At 41.0% G+C, this 14,173-nt stretch overlaps 1 protein-coding gene across 2 annotated transcripts in view; it reads left to right on the top strand.

The window, feature by feature from the left end:
• ANK3 (ankyrin 3) overlaps positions 1 to 14,173 on the top strand; it is a 207,418-nt gene that overhangs the window by 132,234 nt on the left and 61,011 nt on the right. For both annotated transcript variants that reach the window (XM_054382436.1, XM_054382435.1), the window contains exons 24-26: positions 3,109 to 3,232; positions 6,180 to 6,282; positions 12,928 to 13,034. In XM_054382436.1, coding sequence (XP_054238411.1) covers positions 3,109 to 3,232; positions 6,180 to 6,282; positions 12,928 to 13,034 — 334 coding nt within the window. The remainder of the gene's footprint in view (positions 1 to 3,108; positions 3,233 to 6,179; positions 6,283 to 12,927; positions 13,035 to 14,173) is intronic.

The following is a 14,173-nucleotide window of genomic DNA, read 5'->3' as shown; positions in this document are numbered from 1 at the left end:
AAAAGAGCCTTAAACCTGCTCATGACTAAACAAACCTCTTGTGCTTAAATCAGCTCCAGCTAGAAAACATCCCAGAGGATTTCCACTGTTTCATGCTCTTACATTCTGCTATGAAGTTGTGACTGCTGTAAGAAACAGGGTATACTGGTGGGCCTTTGCTGTGACCTACTGCAGCTTTCCTTTCCTGCATTTTGAATGTTTTCGTTAGTGTTTTTTCATCACTTTTGAAAAACCACTAATGAAAGCAAACACTACACTGCTTTGTTGCAATCACCATCTTTCCTTTATAATATGTTACTTGTTGAAGAAAGGTGATGTCTGTGTTAACAGTGGGCAAACAGCTACCACAAGCATAGGAAACCTCACTTTTTGAGGCACTTCTCTATTGTTTAAGTTCAGAGATTAATTTTGTCTTCACTTTTCCATGGCACCTCTCTGCAGAATGCAATGTGCCTGTGAGCAAACAGTGTGCTCCTTACCTGAAAGGCAGGGGATTAGACCGTGGCAACTAATTAAACAGAGTGGGATTGCTGAAACATGCACCACCCATTCTGCTCCAACCTCCCACGATCACAAAACAATGCCTGGAATTCTTTGAAATTACCACTCCTAGATGCAGCGTTTCCTTTGATGAGCGCATTTCATCAGAGTAATCCTGCTCTGGCTGGATTAGCTGCAGAGCAGGGTAAGATCTAATGTATTTTGCAGCTCAACTGGAATAGGGTTGGATTTTTTTGTTGTTGTTTTGGTGTGGGGGGGGTTTTATCATTCTCCACCTTGCCTTTGACAAATGATGCTCCTAAAGAAAATATCTCGCCTCTTAGAGTGGCTCACTGCTTGTCTTCAGGTGGGGTAAGGGCAGAAGTTTGCGCATTCACTGGCCTTTGTTGGTAGCTGCCTAAAGCTGCCCGTGGCCCTCACCCTGTCTGGGCCACTGCTTCGCCTGCCCACCGCGATCCATTTTGCTCAAGCTCTGAACCTTTCTCTGTGGACACAAGCCCCGCACGCTGCAGGGCGAACACGGAGGCCCTAGGCCCAGCCCTGCCCCAGCCCCAGCCCCGGCCCCGGCGGAGGCGGTCGGAGCGCAGCGCCCTTCCCCGCAGCCCCGCGCTCCCGCCTCGGCCCCGGGATCGAGTTACAGAAAAACGACACCCTCCCAGCACCCCTATTTACATACAAACAACTGGAGTGCCTGCGTTTATGTCACCATTCGAGAGGCTTGCCAAGGGAGGCTGTAATCCAATCAGCAGAAGCTTTAAAGGGATGTCTGTAGAGTGATTAAAAGGTGGTGTGTGTTTTTTCATTGCTTTTGTTGGGTTTTAATTTTTTTTTTCAACTGTAGTAATTATTTTTCATTTTGGTTCATATTTACAAAGAACTTTGATCTGAGTTGAACGGACAAAGATGCACATGTCCTAAAATACATAACGAAGAGATCAAGATGTTAAGAAGATCTCAGTTGTTGTGTGGAAAGCGAATATGACCCACAGGGATTAGTTTGCTTGTGCTGGTTTGGAGATTAACTCTAAATCACTGCTTAAGGACTAATAGGACTAATAGGAATTCTTGGAAACACCAGGGGAAAAAATCTTATAGACCAGACTGGTGAAAATGGCTTTCCAAAACAGTAAGACTTTTTAAAGTTTAACTTAATATATAATGTTTCTGTTTCTGTTTTGAATGCTTTCTGATATATTACGAACGTTTTAGCTTTTAAGTTGTTACTTAAAATACTGGTTGTTGCTGGGCTGGAAGAGAAAGTTGGTTGGTTTGTTTGCCGCTTGCAAAGCAGTAGCTGAAGGGGTATTTTTAGACTTGATTGTTAGTTTTAAACCAGAGCTCGCATGTGGTTTCCTGAGTTTAGTGAATGGACTAAACTCCTTGAATGAGAGAGGGAAGCTTTCATCTGGGCTTGGGAGTCACTTGCCCTCTCCAGTACCCTGTTGAAATATGCTCTAGTGCAACATTTACACATCTAAACCGTGTTCACGACAAAGGAGAGCGTGAATGTCGGAAAGGGAGCTCTGCTCTGTGCTGTGGAGGAAACCGGGGGGGGGGGGGGGGGGGGAGGGAAACTCCTACGACCGCAAAAGGCATATTTCGGACTTGCTCTGTCAATGCAGGAATGTAGCTTTGCATGATGTAATGGTATGCAAATGTTCCCAGCGAGAGTGAGCTGCTCCGTTAACCCTTTGGGGCTCCTGCTCTCCTCTCCGAACATTTGACTTACCTTCCTTTCGCGTTGGTTTTTGTTTGGTTTTTTTGTTTGTTTTGTTTTTTGTTGCTTGGTTGGTTGGGGTTTTGTTTAGTTTTGTTGGTTTTGTTTTTTAAGCAAACTAACTAACTAACTAATCTCGTACCTCTCTGCCGTAGCCTTCCTCCCCAATATGCCCGGCTGTTCCCGGTGGGTTCCCCTCCGGCTCGGGGCTGGGACTCGGCTCCCGGGGCAGCGCTGCCCCGGACCAGGGCTTTGTTCTGCTGCCGCGGGAGCCCGGCTGAGTCTCCAGGGAAGGGGCTTCGTGAAATGCTGCAGAAAATCAACCGAGGAGCGTGAAGCAGTTCATTAAAAAGATTAATCTTCTCCTACAGTCAAACTTGAGAAAGTTTTTGAGCAATGCCTTAGGTGGAAGGCAGGTCTTATACTCAGCATCCATTCAAGCTTACTGCATTTATGGGTGCTGGTGTGCAAACGGGCTCTCCCTCACAGACAGCACTTAATTGATTTATTATATACAGAACAACCTAACTTGAGTTTGCTACCTCGGGCTTTTTGGTAAGGAAAGCAAAAGTGAGTGCAGTGGTGCATAGTACAGAAGAACTGTTCAGCTTGCTTAAACGATGGGGCAAAAGTCATCCCTCGTATAACTTTATTGGATTTACGTCAAGGTGGAGTTTTGCTTCTAAAGTTTACCCCCAATAAAATTCTTTTCTCAGGCCCGTTCAGAGGGTGGATAATTAACGTGCTACATGGAAAGAGCCTTAGGGAAAGTGGGGGTGACGGGACTGATTCCTTGTTGGCGAGCAGAGAAGGGCGTTATGACTAACTAAGCACACAAACATTTACGATACACGTAGCTTCTGATTTCAGCCTGGCTTTTGTGCTGGCAGGTGAGGATGCAATGACAGGTGATACGGACAAATACCTCGGACCCCAGGATCTGAAAGAGTTGGGAGATGATTCTTTGCCTGCTGAAGGATATATGGGCTTTAGCCTGGGAGCTCGCTCCGCCAGGTATTGTATTTGCTGTGTCTTGTGTTTGTGTCAGCACAGTTGTTACAAGTTTTTACAAACCAAGCGCACTCTTTCGCACAAAGCTGGAGTCTGCTTTGAAACGAGGCAGAGGGGGTGTACTTCCGTGTTGTGGTAATGCTGCGCCTTTACAGCATACCTTCATTGCAGTTTTATTTCATATACTTTATTCATGTTGGCTTCTTATGGCAATGGTACAGAAAACTACCTATTCACTTTTTCTGGTATCTGCTCATGCTCTGAACGTCTCCAAGGCACCTCTTTGCTAGCAGTTCACAGCTGGTCTAGGCACTGGTCTAGAACAGCCAGGGTGGAAAAAAAAATTCTTTTCACTATTGCTAGTCAGATTGATACTTGCAGTAGAGTGTTCATTAATGAACTTTATTTAGGCAAATAATGCAAATGCCAGTAAAACTGAATGACAATCATTTTTCTGTGTTGGTGCTTTTATTTCTTTAAAGGTGCTAGTGAGTAATCTGACTGAGATAGACAATATTTAAGAAAAGTGATCCCAAAAATAAAAAAAAACCAAGCATTCCTTAAATTTGTTGCAAGGTTTCATTTGACAGAGAATGGATTATGTGTTACAGAAAGCAGACCAAAGTTTCTCTGAACCTGATAAAATGTTGTAAACTTAATATAATATCTGACTAATGTTGATTTCAGCTCAGGTGTTTCTAGATCAAGAGTTTAGATTTCATTTTTGAATCTTGTTCAAGCCTGAAATGTGCATTGCTCAAAACAGTTAAAGCTGTATGAGCAGAGATCGTTTCTTAGGTTGTGGATTTGCAATGCGTTTACTGACAGTTGAATTGTATGGGGGCTAATAATTAAACCTCATAAGCTGGAGCCCTGAGGGCTTTTTCCTATGCTGTAGTTTAAAGATCTGTTTTAAAAAGTGTGTTCATTGTCTAACAGCAAATGGCAACTCCCACAAGGTAAATCTTAGATGTCTACCCTTCAGTCTTCCTTGTTATGTTCACATTAGAAATGCCAGCATACAGTGCAAATTTGTGCTTTAGTAGTTAGTGCCCAGCCATGATTTGCTTCGCTTACAATTTTTAGGTAAGTTAGTAAGTATTTATGTGACAATACATTCACAAGGAATGCCAAAATGCATTTAAATAGTCCATTAGCTGGAAAATCAGCAAAACAGGTCTGAAGGGAGAATCTTACTTTGTTGTAAACTTAATTAACAAGGCTGACATGATGCTTTTAAACAGAAGTTAGCGTGAGCAAGGTCATACAGCTCTATCAGATGTGGTCAGTCCTGAAGCACTGCAGTGATGGTGGAGAGGGAATGTGCCCTGTATGCAGAGCTGGGCACTGATTTACAGGGCACCTTTGCATAAAGGACACAATGCAGTACTTCCCACAGATGTCTAAATTCTCACTGTGCAGGTGGGAGAGTAGAACTTCAGCGTCAAGATCAGTTAGGTAGATCTGAGGGTTCAACCTCATGTTATCTTTTTTGTTTTGTTTTGAGAGAGAGAGGAATCTAATATTCCCATGCTTCTGGTTTTAGCAGTGTCATTACTATTTGTTGCTGCGTAACTCATTTTTTTACATTGCACATGTTATGCTCAGAGGAGACTAATACAATGTTTTTTCCTGTGAAATATTTTATTTAGCAAAAAAGTAATCTTACTATTGATTCTGAGTGTAACATTAAGGAATAAACACATGGAATATATAAGCCATCCAGCCATAACATCTTGCTTTTCCTGTCTGATTCTTTGCTTTCTATTTCTCCTGTTTCTTTTCTACTGTAAATTGCTTTAGTCCAAAAGTCAGGTAAGAAGGCATGGCATTGTGTTACATCTTTCTGCTGCTGCCATTGCTCATCTTCATTTTATTCAGCATTGGAAAGTGATATGCTTTTATTTTGGGGTGGGGGAGGGCTTAGCCTTAGAGAATATCCCTCTGTTATAACAAATCTAACTGAATTTCTTTATGCCATTTATCATGTAAAAGACTGCTTAACAAATGCCTATAGTGTGTAATAAGATCCCAGTTCCATTTCCAGCACAAGGAAGAAAGTTTGCTAAAAGACTAGAAAACTTTGATTAGCAACTACAAAATGCATGAAACAAGTTGTAGATTTGAGTTGGAACAGTGTTGCTAGTTCAGAAGTGTAATATATTGTTGAATGTTGCTTTTTATTAATTCACATTTTTTACTACTTTGTTTTTTGTCATGTAGCAAGCATGTTTAGGCATGCAGCATGTTTTTAGCACATACCACAATGTATCTTCCAGGGTTAAGTGTAACACACTCCTCCGTTGATTTATTTGCAACACATTCAGAGTGATCATAGTTACTTACAAATAATCTAATATCCACAAAATAATTACCCAAAGCATTGGCATCTGTGTTTAATCATCAATAAGCAAATTGTTTTTTATTTTTTCTTCTTTCATTTCATTTTTCTAACTTAATTAGTAGCTAGGGTGTTTATAACAAAGTCAGAAGTGGTTCAGCCACTCTCAGAGAATGACAGCACATAAAAATTCCTCTTCGTTAAACCTGCTTCAGCAATCTGAGACAAATGGGCAGACACTGTAACCTAACACAGCTCCCCTGGGACCTGCCCTCATGCGTCTCATTTAAGGATTAGGGTGTGAAGATATTTATCAAAGTTCATCTAACTATTTGAATACACTTTTCTGGATTTATTCTAAAAACATGGCATTACTGTCAAAGCAGTAAACATCTGTTGTAATTTTGTTTATTCATATTGTAGGGAAGGGAATATGTAACTACAGTCAAATACTTATTCCATTTTCCTCCTTGTATTTATTTAATGTATTAAGTCTATTTTGCCACTTTGTGCTATCCCTGGAAGTTGCATGTATTAATTTTTTGTTATTTATTTTTTGTTCATCTCATTGCCATCTGCACTTTCTATGATAAATGGTAAATACAACAGCCTCCGCTCCTTCAGTTCGGATAGGTCCTATACGCTGAACAGAAGTTCTTATGCCCGGGACAGCATGATGATTGAAGAGCTGCTGGTACCAGCAAAGGATCAGGTATGTACTGTGCCTCTGCTTCATATTTATAGGGGATGACAGTCAGCAGCCCTCAGCTGTGCTTGCGGAGACTCTTGCCTCTCTCTGAACTGTTGGAAAGGGAGGAGAGACAAGCTTAGAGGAAGAAACCATGGGTTTATCACATTGTGTTTTCGGTCCTGCAAGAAGACAGGGTGATGGGGTCCTAGACCAAAAGAGCTTTTGAAGGGGTCAGTTGCATTTCTGAAGTCGGGAGCTGTTCGCTGAAATCAATGAGAGCATCTGTGGAATTAATGTTATTGTGTATCCTTGGAGTGCTTTGATAAGCTGGGAGCAATATGTTTTACAGTAAGCAGCCTTTGTCTGTACCGTACAGCCCGACACTTAAGTTCATCCATTCTCTACACATAGAAGGGACTTCATCTCCTGTCCTTGGTTTTCGAGCCTTGGGAAGAATTTGGCCTTCTAACAATTAAGCTACTGTGCACTAGCCAGTTTACATATCTTCCAAATATTTGTGCAATGACTAATACAACAAAGCAGAGTCTTTTGACATGATTATAGCTTGAGCAAGTCTTTCCAAAAGCTAGTACTGGAGATGCTGGAGTACTGTATGATTTTTTTTTTTTTTGGTGAGTTCCTCAGTGTTTTGCTTGGTTTGCTTGATTCAGATTTTCAAATCTAACAGAACAGCTGAAGAGTTTCTTGATACTCAGAAGCCAGAGATCTACTAGGAAGTTCAATAAAAATTCGCATAAAAATCTTTATTTGGGAATTAAAAGGACTGTGGAGTGGAACTGTTATCTACTGCAGTCCCTCAGGGGTTAGGTACTGGACCAGTACTATTCTATAGATTCATCACCTTCCTGGATGAGGGCACAGAGGGCACTGTCACCAAGTTTGCTGATGACATAAAACTGGGAGGAGTGGCTGACACACCTGAAGGCTGTGCTGCATGCAGTGAGACCTGGACAGGCTGGAGAGCTGGGCAGGGAGAAATTGAATGAAATACAACAAGTGTAGAGTCTTACATCTGGGAAAGAACAACCTCATGGACCAGTATAGGTTGGGGAATGATCTGTTGGAGGGCAGCGTAGGGAAAAAGGACCTGGTGGTCCTGGTGAATAGAAGGATGACCATGAGCCAGCAATGTGCCCTTGTGGCCAAGAAGGCAAATGGCATCCTGGTATGCATTAGAAGAGGTATAGTTAGTGGGTCCACAGAGGTTCTCTTCCCCCTCTACTCTGCCCTGGTGAGGCCTCCTCTGGAAAATTGTGTCCAGTTCCGGACCCCTCAGTTCAAGAATGACTTCGGGTAACTGCTTGAAAGAGTCCAGCATGGAACCACAAAGAGGATGAAGAGCGTGAGGAAGGGCTGAGGGAGCTGGGTCTCTAGCTCAGGGGAAACTGAGAGGTGATCTCATTTATGTTTACAAAGATGTGAAGTGTGAGTGTCAGGAGGATAAAGCTGCCCAGAGAGGTTGTGGAGTCTCCTTCTCTGGAGACACTTGGGACCTGCCTGCATGCATTCCTATGTGACCTGTTCTAGGTCATCCTACTCTGGAGTGGGGGGGTTGTGCTGGATCATCTTTTGAGGTCCCTTCCAACCCCTAACATCCTGTGACTCTGTGTTGCTGCCATTTTCACAGAGGTATCTCTCAGCAGTGGCAAGTATTCCTGCACAGGAGTTACTCATCTCAGAGGATACTTTCATGGAAGAAGGGTCCGTAGAGCAGGACTCACACATTTTAAGCCTTGGTCATATTAATCTGTAAAGTTCAGTGTAAAATACCCAGTTTTACTATAGCTTTTGCTCACAGTTTTTGTAACAGTATGACAATGGCAGAAATTGGATTCTTCCTAGTGTTTATTATTAGGTTGTTACTTTCAAGTGAAATGCTGTAAACCTCCAATAACCTTCATTTGCAGCAGCCATCTAAGATGACTTTGTGAACATCGCATAGCAGTAGTTTTATTGCTTTTCACAGAATCACAGAATTAAGCAGGTTGGAAAAGACCTTCATCAAGTCCAACCTATCACCCAACACCATCTAATCAACTAAACCATGGCACTAAGTGCCTCAACCAGTCTTATTTTAAACACTTCCAGGGACGGTGACTCCACTACCTTCCTGGCTAGCCCATTCCAATGGCCAATCACTCTTTGTGTGAAAAATTTCTTTCTAACATCCAGCCTGTTTATTTTGAAGCCAGAAAATAGAATTTGCAACTGCTAACATTGGGAACAACATTTCAAGACTGAGAACCTAAAGTTAGTCTGACACTCCCTACTCCTAAGCCTTCATTAAGTCTTCCTGGTATGATGGAAACTTCAGAGAGGAAGGCTCTTTGACCTGGAAATATATTACATTGGTTTATGATTCTGACCAGTTTGTGACTACCATCAAAACTGATGGCATTAATTTAGCAGCTGGTGTGCATTTTGTCACATAACAAGACTTAAAATCAACATTATGGTGAATAACTCCTAAAGAAGATTGTTCAAAGTATGCACCATTAACCTGTTTTATGTTACAACACCCCACTATGAAAATAATAATTTGTTATCTGTACATGGAGGTGTTGAAGTGACACCACCTCAGGTACAGGAGGTCTACTCTAGGTCAAATTATATAGTCTCATCAAGTGGTCATAGATGACTCTGCTTTCTGGAGGATCTCTTTCAGTGTGGACTCTTTAGCTGAGAAGACAACAAATATGAAAATCTTCTACTGGTCATGCTGAACAATAGTGTAGGCCATTTTAATTGCTTTTTTAGTCTTCATATTTTTGTGATTCTAATTTTTGTCTAGCAATGATTGTGCAATTATAGCTGCTCAGTCTACTCCAAATTTATCACATAAAATGAAGTGATGTTCTAGCTGTAAATGTTTTTCTAATCTTAATCCTCCAGACAAACTTCAAGGTTCTCAAGTCCAGGAAGGGATCAGGTGATGGTGGGAAAAAAAAGTCAGCCGTGTCTTGAGAGTTTACCAAAACTATGATCCTCTGAATAATTAATGACAGTAAAGTGACAAACTATATTCATTAAAAAGGGAGCACAGCTAAAATTTTCTGCTATGGCTTCTGCAAACCTTGAAGTTCTGACAAAATACACATTCATCCTCTGGAATTCTTCAATCCAGCCCAGACATATGGTGGTAAGCTTTACAGTTCTTTGGCTGAAGCAGGAGGAATGCATCTGGGAGATGGAGAATACTATTCCCTGCCTCTCTTCTTCACATCTCACCCTCTGTACATTACATCTCTGGCATGGCAGTAGGACATGGGGAAAAAATCCACCTTGTGTTCCAACAGTGGAATTCACAGGAACAAAGGTTGTGGGTGGGTCAAAGCCAATAACCTCAAAGTCCATCTGTAAACTTAGAGGGGTTAACGCTGATTTGGTGTATTGCACTACAGTGAAGGAGTGAGCCATTGCCTATCTGTATGTTCCATTTCTCTTCTTTTGTAAAGCTCAGACCTGTCTGGAGTTCATGAAAACAGTGAAGTTTTGGAGTAAAGGGAATTGATTTTGTCACAAGTATAAGCGTATGAGAGAGTAAGGGACATTTGTTGGCCTCTTGATCAGGTTAAAACAGAAGATCCCATGGACACCTCTCTCCAGGATCTCTGGGAGACTTGGGAGTCTGAAAAAGAGCCAAACAAGGAAGATTTGAAACTAGTCTTTAGTGAACATGACTGCCAGCATGGCACATTGGGTATTAGAGAGGAGTTTCTAAAAATTCCTTGAGAAGCAGCAGTATTCTCCATTGTTTGCTGACCTGTTCAGCAGGGAAATCTGAGTCCAAACCATGCTCTGCTTCATAACCTAGCTGGAGCAAAGTTAAAATTTCAGTGTCATCGTGTGTTACCATGGATACAGCAATTGAGACCACATCCAGACTACTTTCTTCATGGAATAATTTACATCAGCCTCTGAATTTAATCAGCCAAAGGCAAGATGAACCAGGCTGTCCATTATATAGCAGCTTGGTGAATCTCTTCTGTCTGGCTAAATTCATCTGGGAAGAAGCATATATTTTTCTGTTTACTGAACTCTAATATCACATAGCCTGGATATTCAGTATGCAACTAGCAGTATTCTTGCCAGCAGAGCCATGAGTATTTTTATGCATGCATTTGCATCTAATGATGCCACACCCTTTAGCAATGCATATTTCATCTCCCGTAGTCCAGGCAGGCAACACTGGGACCTGAACAAACATAGGATGAATCCTGTGATTTGCTGTCACTGCTGGTGCATGATCTGCTGGACTGCTTATATTGCAGCATGCTCAGAAAGCTTTTTTGCCTGCCTGTAAAATCTAGCACCTTAGCAGATTGACAAAATGAGATCAGCAGATGTGTGATGTAAGATACCCATGTCCACCTATTAGCTTTGCCTGCTCTGTTTCTGTGCCAAAACTGCTGGCTGCTGCCTTTGTGCTCTTCCTGGCTGTAAATTTGTCCAAAAAGTGCCCTTTGTCAGAAAGAAATGCATCAGAAATATATAGTCACCTCATTATCACTATCTCAGGACAAACAAATAGACCAAGGAACCCCATGTCGTGCATGTAGGCATACCTACAACAACTTGGTGAGTGTAGTAGCACCTCTATCTAGCACAGATTATTTTAGAGTGGTGGTATTTCCTGGGAAGTTATGTGGCTTTAGTTTTCTACATTACACTGCTGTGAAGCAGTTTCATAATTTTTCATCTGTTACCGTAGACATGATCACACATTTTTATTTCATAGAATCATAGAATCATTCATATTGGAAGAGACCCTCAAAATCATCAGGTCCAACCATAACCCTACTCTACCAAGTTCTCCACTAAACCATATTGCTAAGCGCCACATCTAAATGACCTTTAAACACATCCAGGGATGGTGCTGAGCCCAGGATGCTCCCTGGGCAGCCTGTTCCAATGCTTGACAACTCTTTCAGTGAAATTTTTTTCCTAATGTCTAGCCTAAACCTATGCTGGTGCAGCTTGGGGCCATTCCCTCTTGTTCTATCACTGTTTGCTGTGAGAAGAGACCAGCACCATCTTCTCTGTATTGTCCTTCCAGGTAGTTGTAGAGGGCGATAAGCCTCCTCTTCCTCAAACTAGTCCCAGTTCCCTCAGCTGCCCTTCTTCACACTCATTTTCTACGCCCTTCACCAGCTTAGATGCTCTTCTCTGCACCTACTCCGCACCTCAATGACCTTGTTGTACTGAGGTGCCCAAAACTAAACACAGTACTTGAGTTGTGGCCTCACCAATGCCAAGTACAGGGAGGGAGGGGTTTTGTGTGTGGAACATCACAGAATGAGCACTTACAAAATTGAATCATTTGGAATAACATAAATCCATAGCACAATGCCTTTTCTGCCTAAACCTTGGGCTCTTCAGGAAGTAGAGAAGAATCCCTAGTGTTATGTTTGAAAGAGTTAGAAAACTGTCTTCATTACACTAAATTATGATACATTTTTCAAAGTGGTGCTAATTAAATTCACTACCATTTCTTAACTGTTATTGTTTTAATGTAATTCATTTTATCTTTCATACCTTATGATGTATTTTTGTGTTTAACATGCACATTTGCCCATTATTATTGTTGTCTGTGCTTGAACCATCAGGCCTCAAGTATATGTCTGACAGCAAAAAGTTAAATGAAAGACCTTAATAAGAGTTAAGGTAGCAACAGAAGGACCCACCAAGCCATGTGATGCAGTGTTGGAGCAAAGTTGTACCCTGCAGATATTTTTATTGATTGGCAATAAATTTTAATGTTGATGCTTCTTTGGAAGCAAATTTGGGATGCCATATGAAAAAAAAAAAAAAAGAGAGAGAATGTTTGAAGAGAGAAGTTTTTTGGAAACCCAGAGTGATGGAAGGGTTGCAGGTTCTGGCCACCAACAGAGCACTATCTGTGCACTTACCTCGTGCAGGCTTCTTAATAGAATAATTTTTATATGTTTATGACTGGCTTTGCCAGGATTTTTAGTGTGAGACCTTGTTGCAGGGCACAGGATGCATGAGTGTGCATACACATGTCTCTGGGCAGCTAGCAGAAACAAATTGTGCCTTAGTGTCTGTCAGATGGGACAGTTAAATATAGTACCAGTGTGCCAGTGCTTCACGGGGTTAAAGCTATTTTTATAGAGACGAGTATAGACAGTGGCACTTCAGAGAACAGTGTTTGTGTTGGTTGTAGGTGTATAAAGGCAAACTAAACTCTTCTACCTGGAGCTTAGTCATGCATTCACAGCTTCAGTTAAACTCTCAGCGCAGTTATTCACAGGTTTTGCTTCAGTAAGGATCTATCCAATTATGTTTTCTAAGGGGGGGATATGTGGTGTATGATTGCAGTACAAATGGTAATATATTTTTCATTGTTTTTAACCTTGCATATGTAAGTAAAGATTGAAGAGACATAATTGTATCTCAAAAAAATGGGAAAAGCAGGCTGAAAGAATGTTCAAAGATACTTAAAATTAATTTGTTTGTGGATTCCATGTTTCTGCTATGGGTATCAGCATTGTTGTGTGAAAAGGGGCCAGATTTAAACATAATAGAGTAGATCTAAATGTAATAGAGTTATTACATTAACAATCTTGTATTTAAGACAAGTGTTTTTCATGCTATTTTTAAATTTCAATTTATTGTATTTTTCAGCATCTGACGTTTCAAAGAGAGTTTGATTCTGATTCTCTCAGACACTATAGCTGGGCTGCAGACACCTTGGACAATGTTAACCTTGTTTCAAGTCCCATCCACTCCGGGTAGGTCACTTCACAGATTTCCTTTATCTTTAAACGTGAAAGTGTATTGTTAGCTGAGGAATACAGCCTGCTGTAATGGCTGCTAACCTGCTTATTCCTGCTGCAGTTGATGCCAGTGGCAACATTCACAATGTCTTCAAGGAGGGTGCTTACTAACTAAGAGTAGTCTAAATTCTTGCATATCAAACCAAAAAAGCTTGCTTCTGCACTGAAATTTCTGAATGCCAAAACATGGGCCTGTTTTGTTTTTTTTTTCCTGCCTTTTTTTGTTTGTTTGTTTTTGTGGTTTTTTTGGTTGGTGGTTGTTGTTGTTTATGCTTTGCTTTAAGTGTCATAAGGTGATGTTGCTTAAATTGTATTCAGTTATTTGGAATATGAAATCAGAAATACAATATTATACTTTCTTGTTCTTTCATAGAGGAAAAATAAGAGACTTTAACCTCTTCCTATACTTGTAGCTCCAAACTCCTGCCTATTCTCAAATATCTGTAGTTTGATTTTAGTGGTACTCTTATTTATGAGTCCTCACTGTAGTTGTGGTGCTTCTTGACATTTAAATGCAACAATAGTAGTGTTTGAATGTTTAAAATAAAATTTTAAAAATTAAATGAGTAACTGAAAGGAATCATTGCATTTGTCTAGTTGTCTAGTATAAATATTTGTTGTTTCATTTTCAAGATCAGGACATAAAATTTACCACCCTTTTTAATTTACTTCCTCATCTTGTGATTAATTACATTGTTATAATGAAAATGAGTGCGGCACATATCAAAAGACTGCAGTTCCAAAACAGCAGCAAGTCCAACAAATCTAAAGCTACAGTCCCACAATACCTATAAGTTTTTAGTTTTAGTTTTTAATCAAGAAGGTTGGAAGAGACCTCAAAGATCATCGAGTCCAACCTGTCACCCTAAACCTTATGACTATCTAAACCATGGCACCAAGTGCCACGTCCAGTCCCCTCTTGAACACCTCCAGGGATGGTGACTCCACCACCTCCCTGGGCAGCCCATTCCAATGGCCAACCACTCTCTCTGTGAAGAACTTTCTCCTCACCTCCAGCCTAAACCTCCCCTGGCGCAGCTTGAGAGATCTATACAATGGTGGTTTTTTGATAAAATACTGCACTTTGTCACTGA

Source organism: Indicator indicator, chromosome 7 (genome assembly GCF_027791375.1).
Source record: "Indicator indicator isolate 239-I01 chromosome 7, UM_Iind_1.1, whole genome shotgun sequence".
Lineage (NCBI taxonomy): Eukaryota > Metazoa > Chordata > Aves > Piciformes > Indicatoridae > Indicator > Indicator indicator.
The sequence above is the reverse complement of the archived record's forward strand: the minus strand, read 5'-3'. Positions and strand labels throughout refer to the sequence as shown.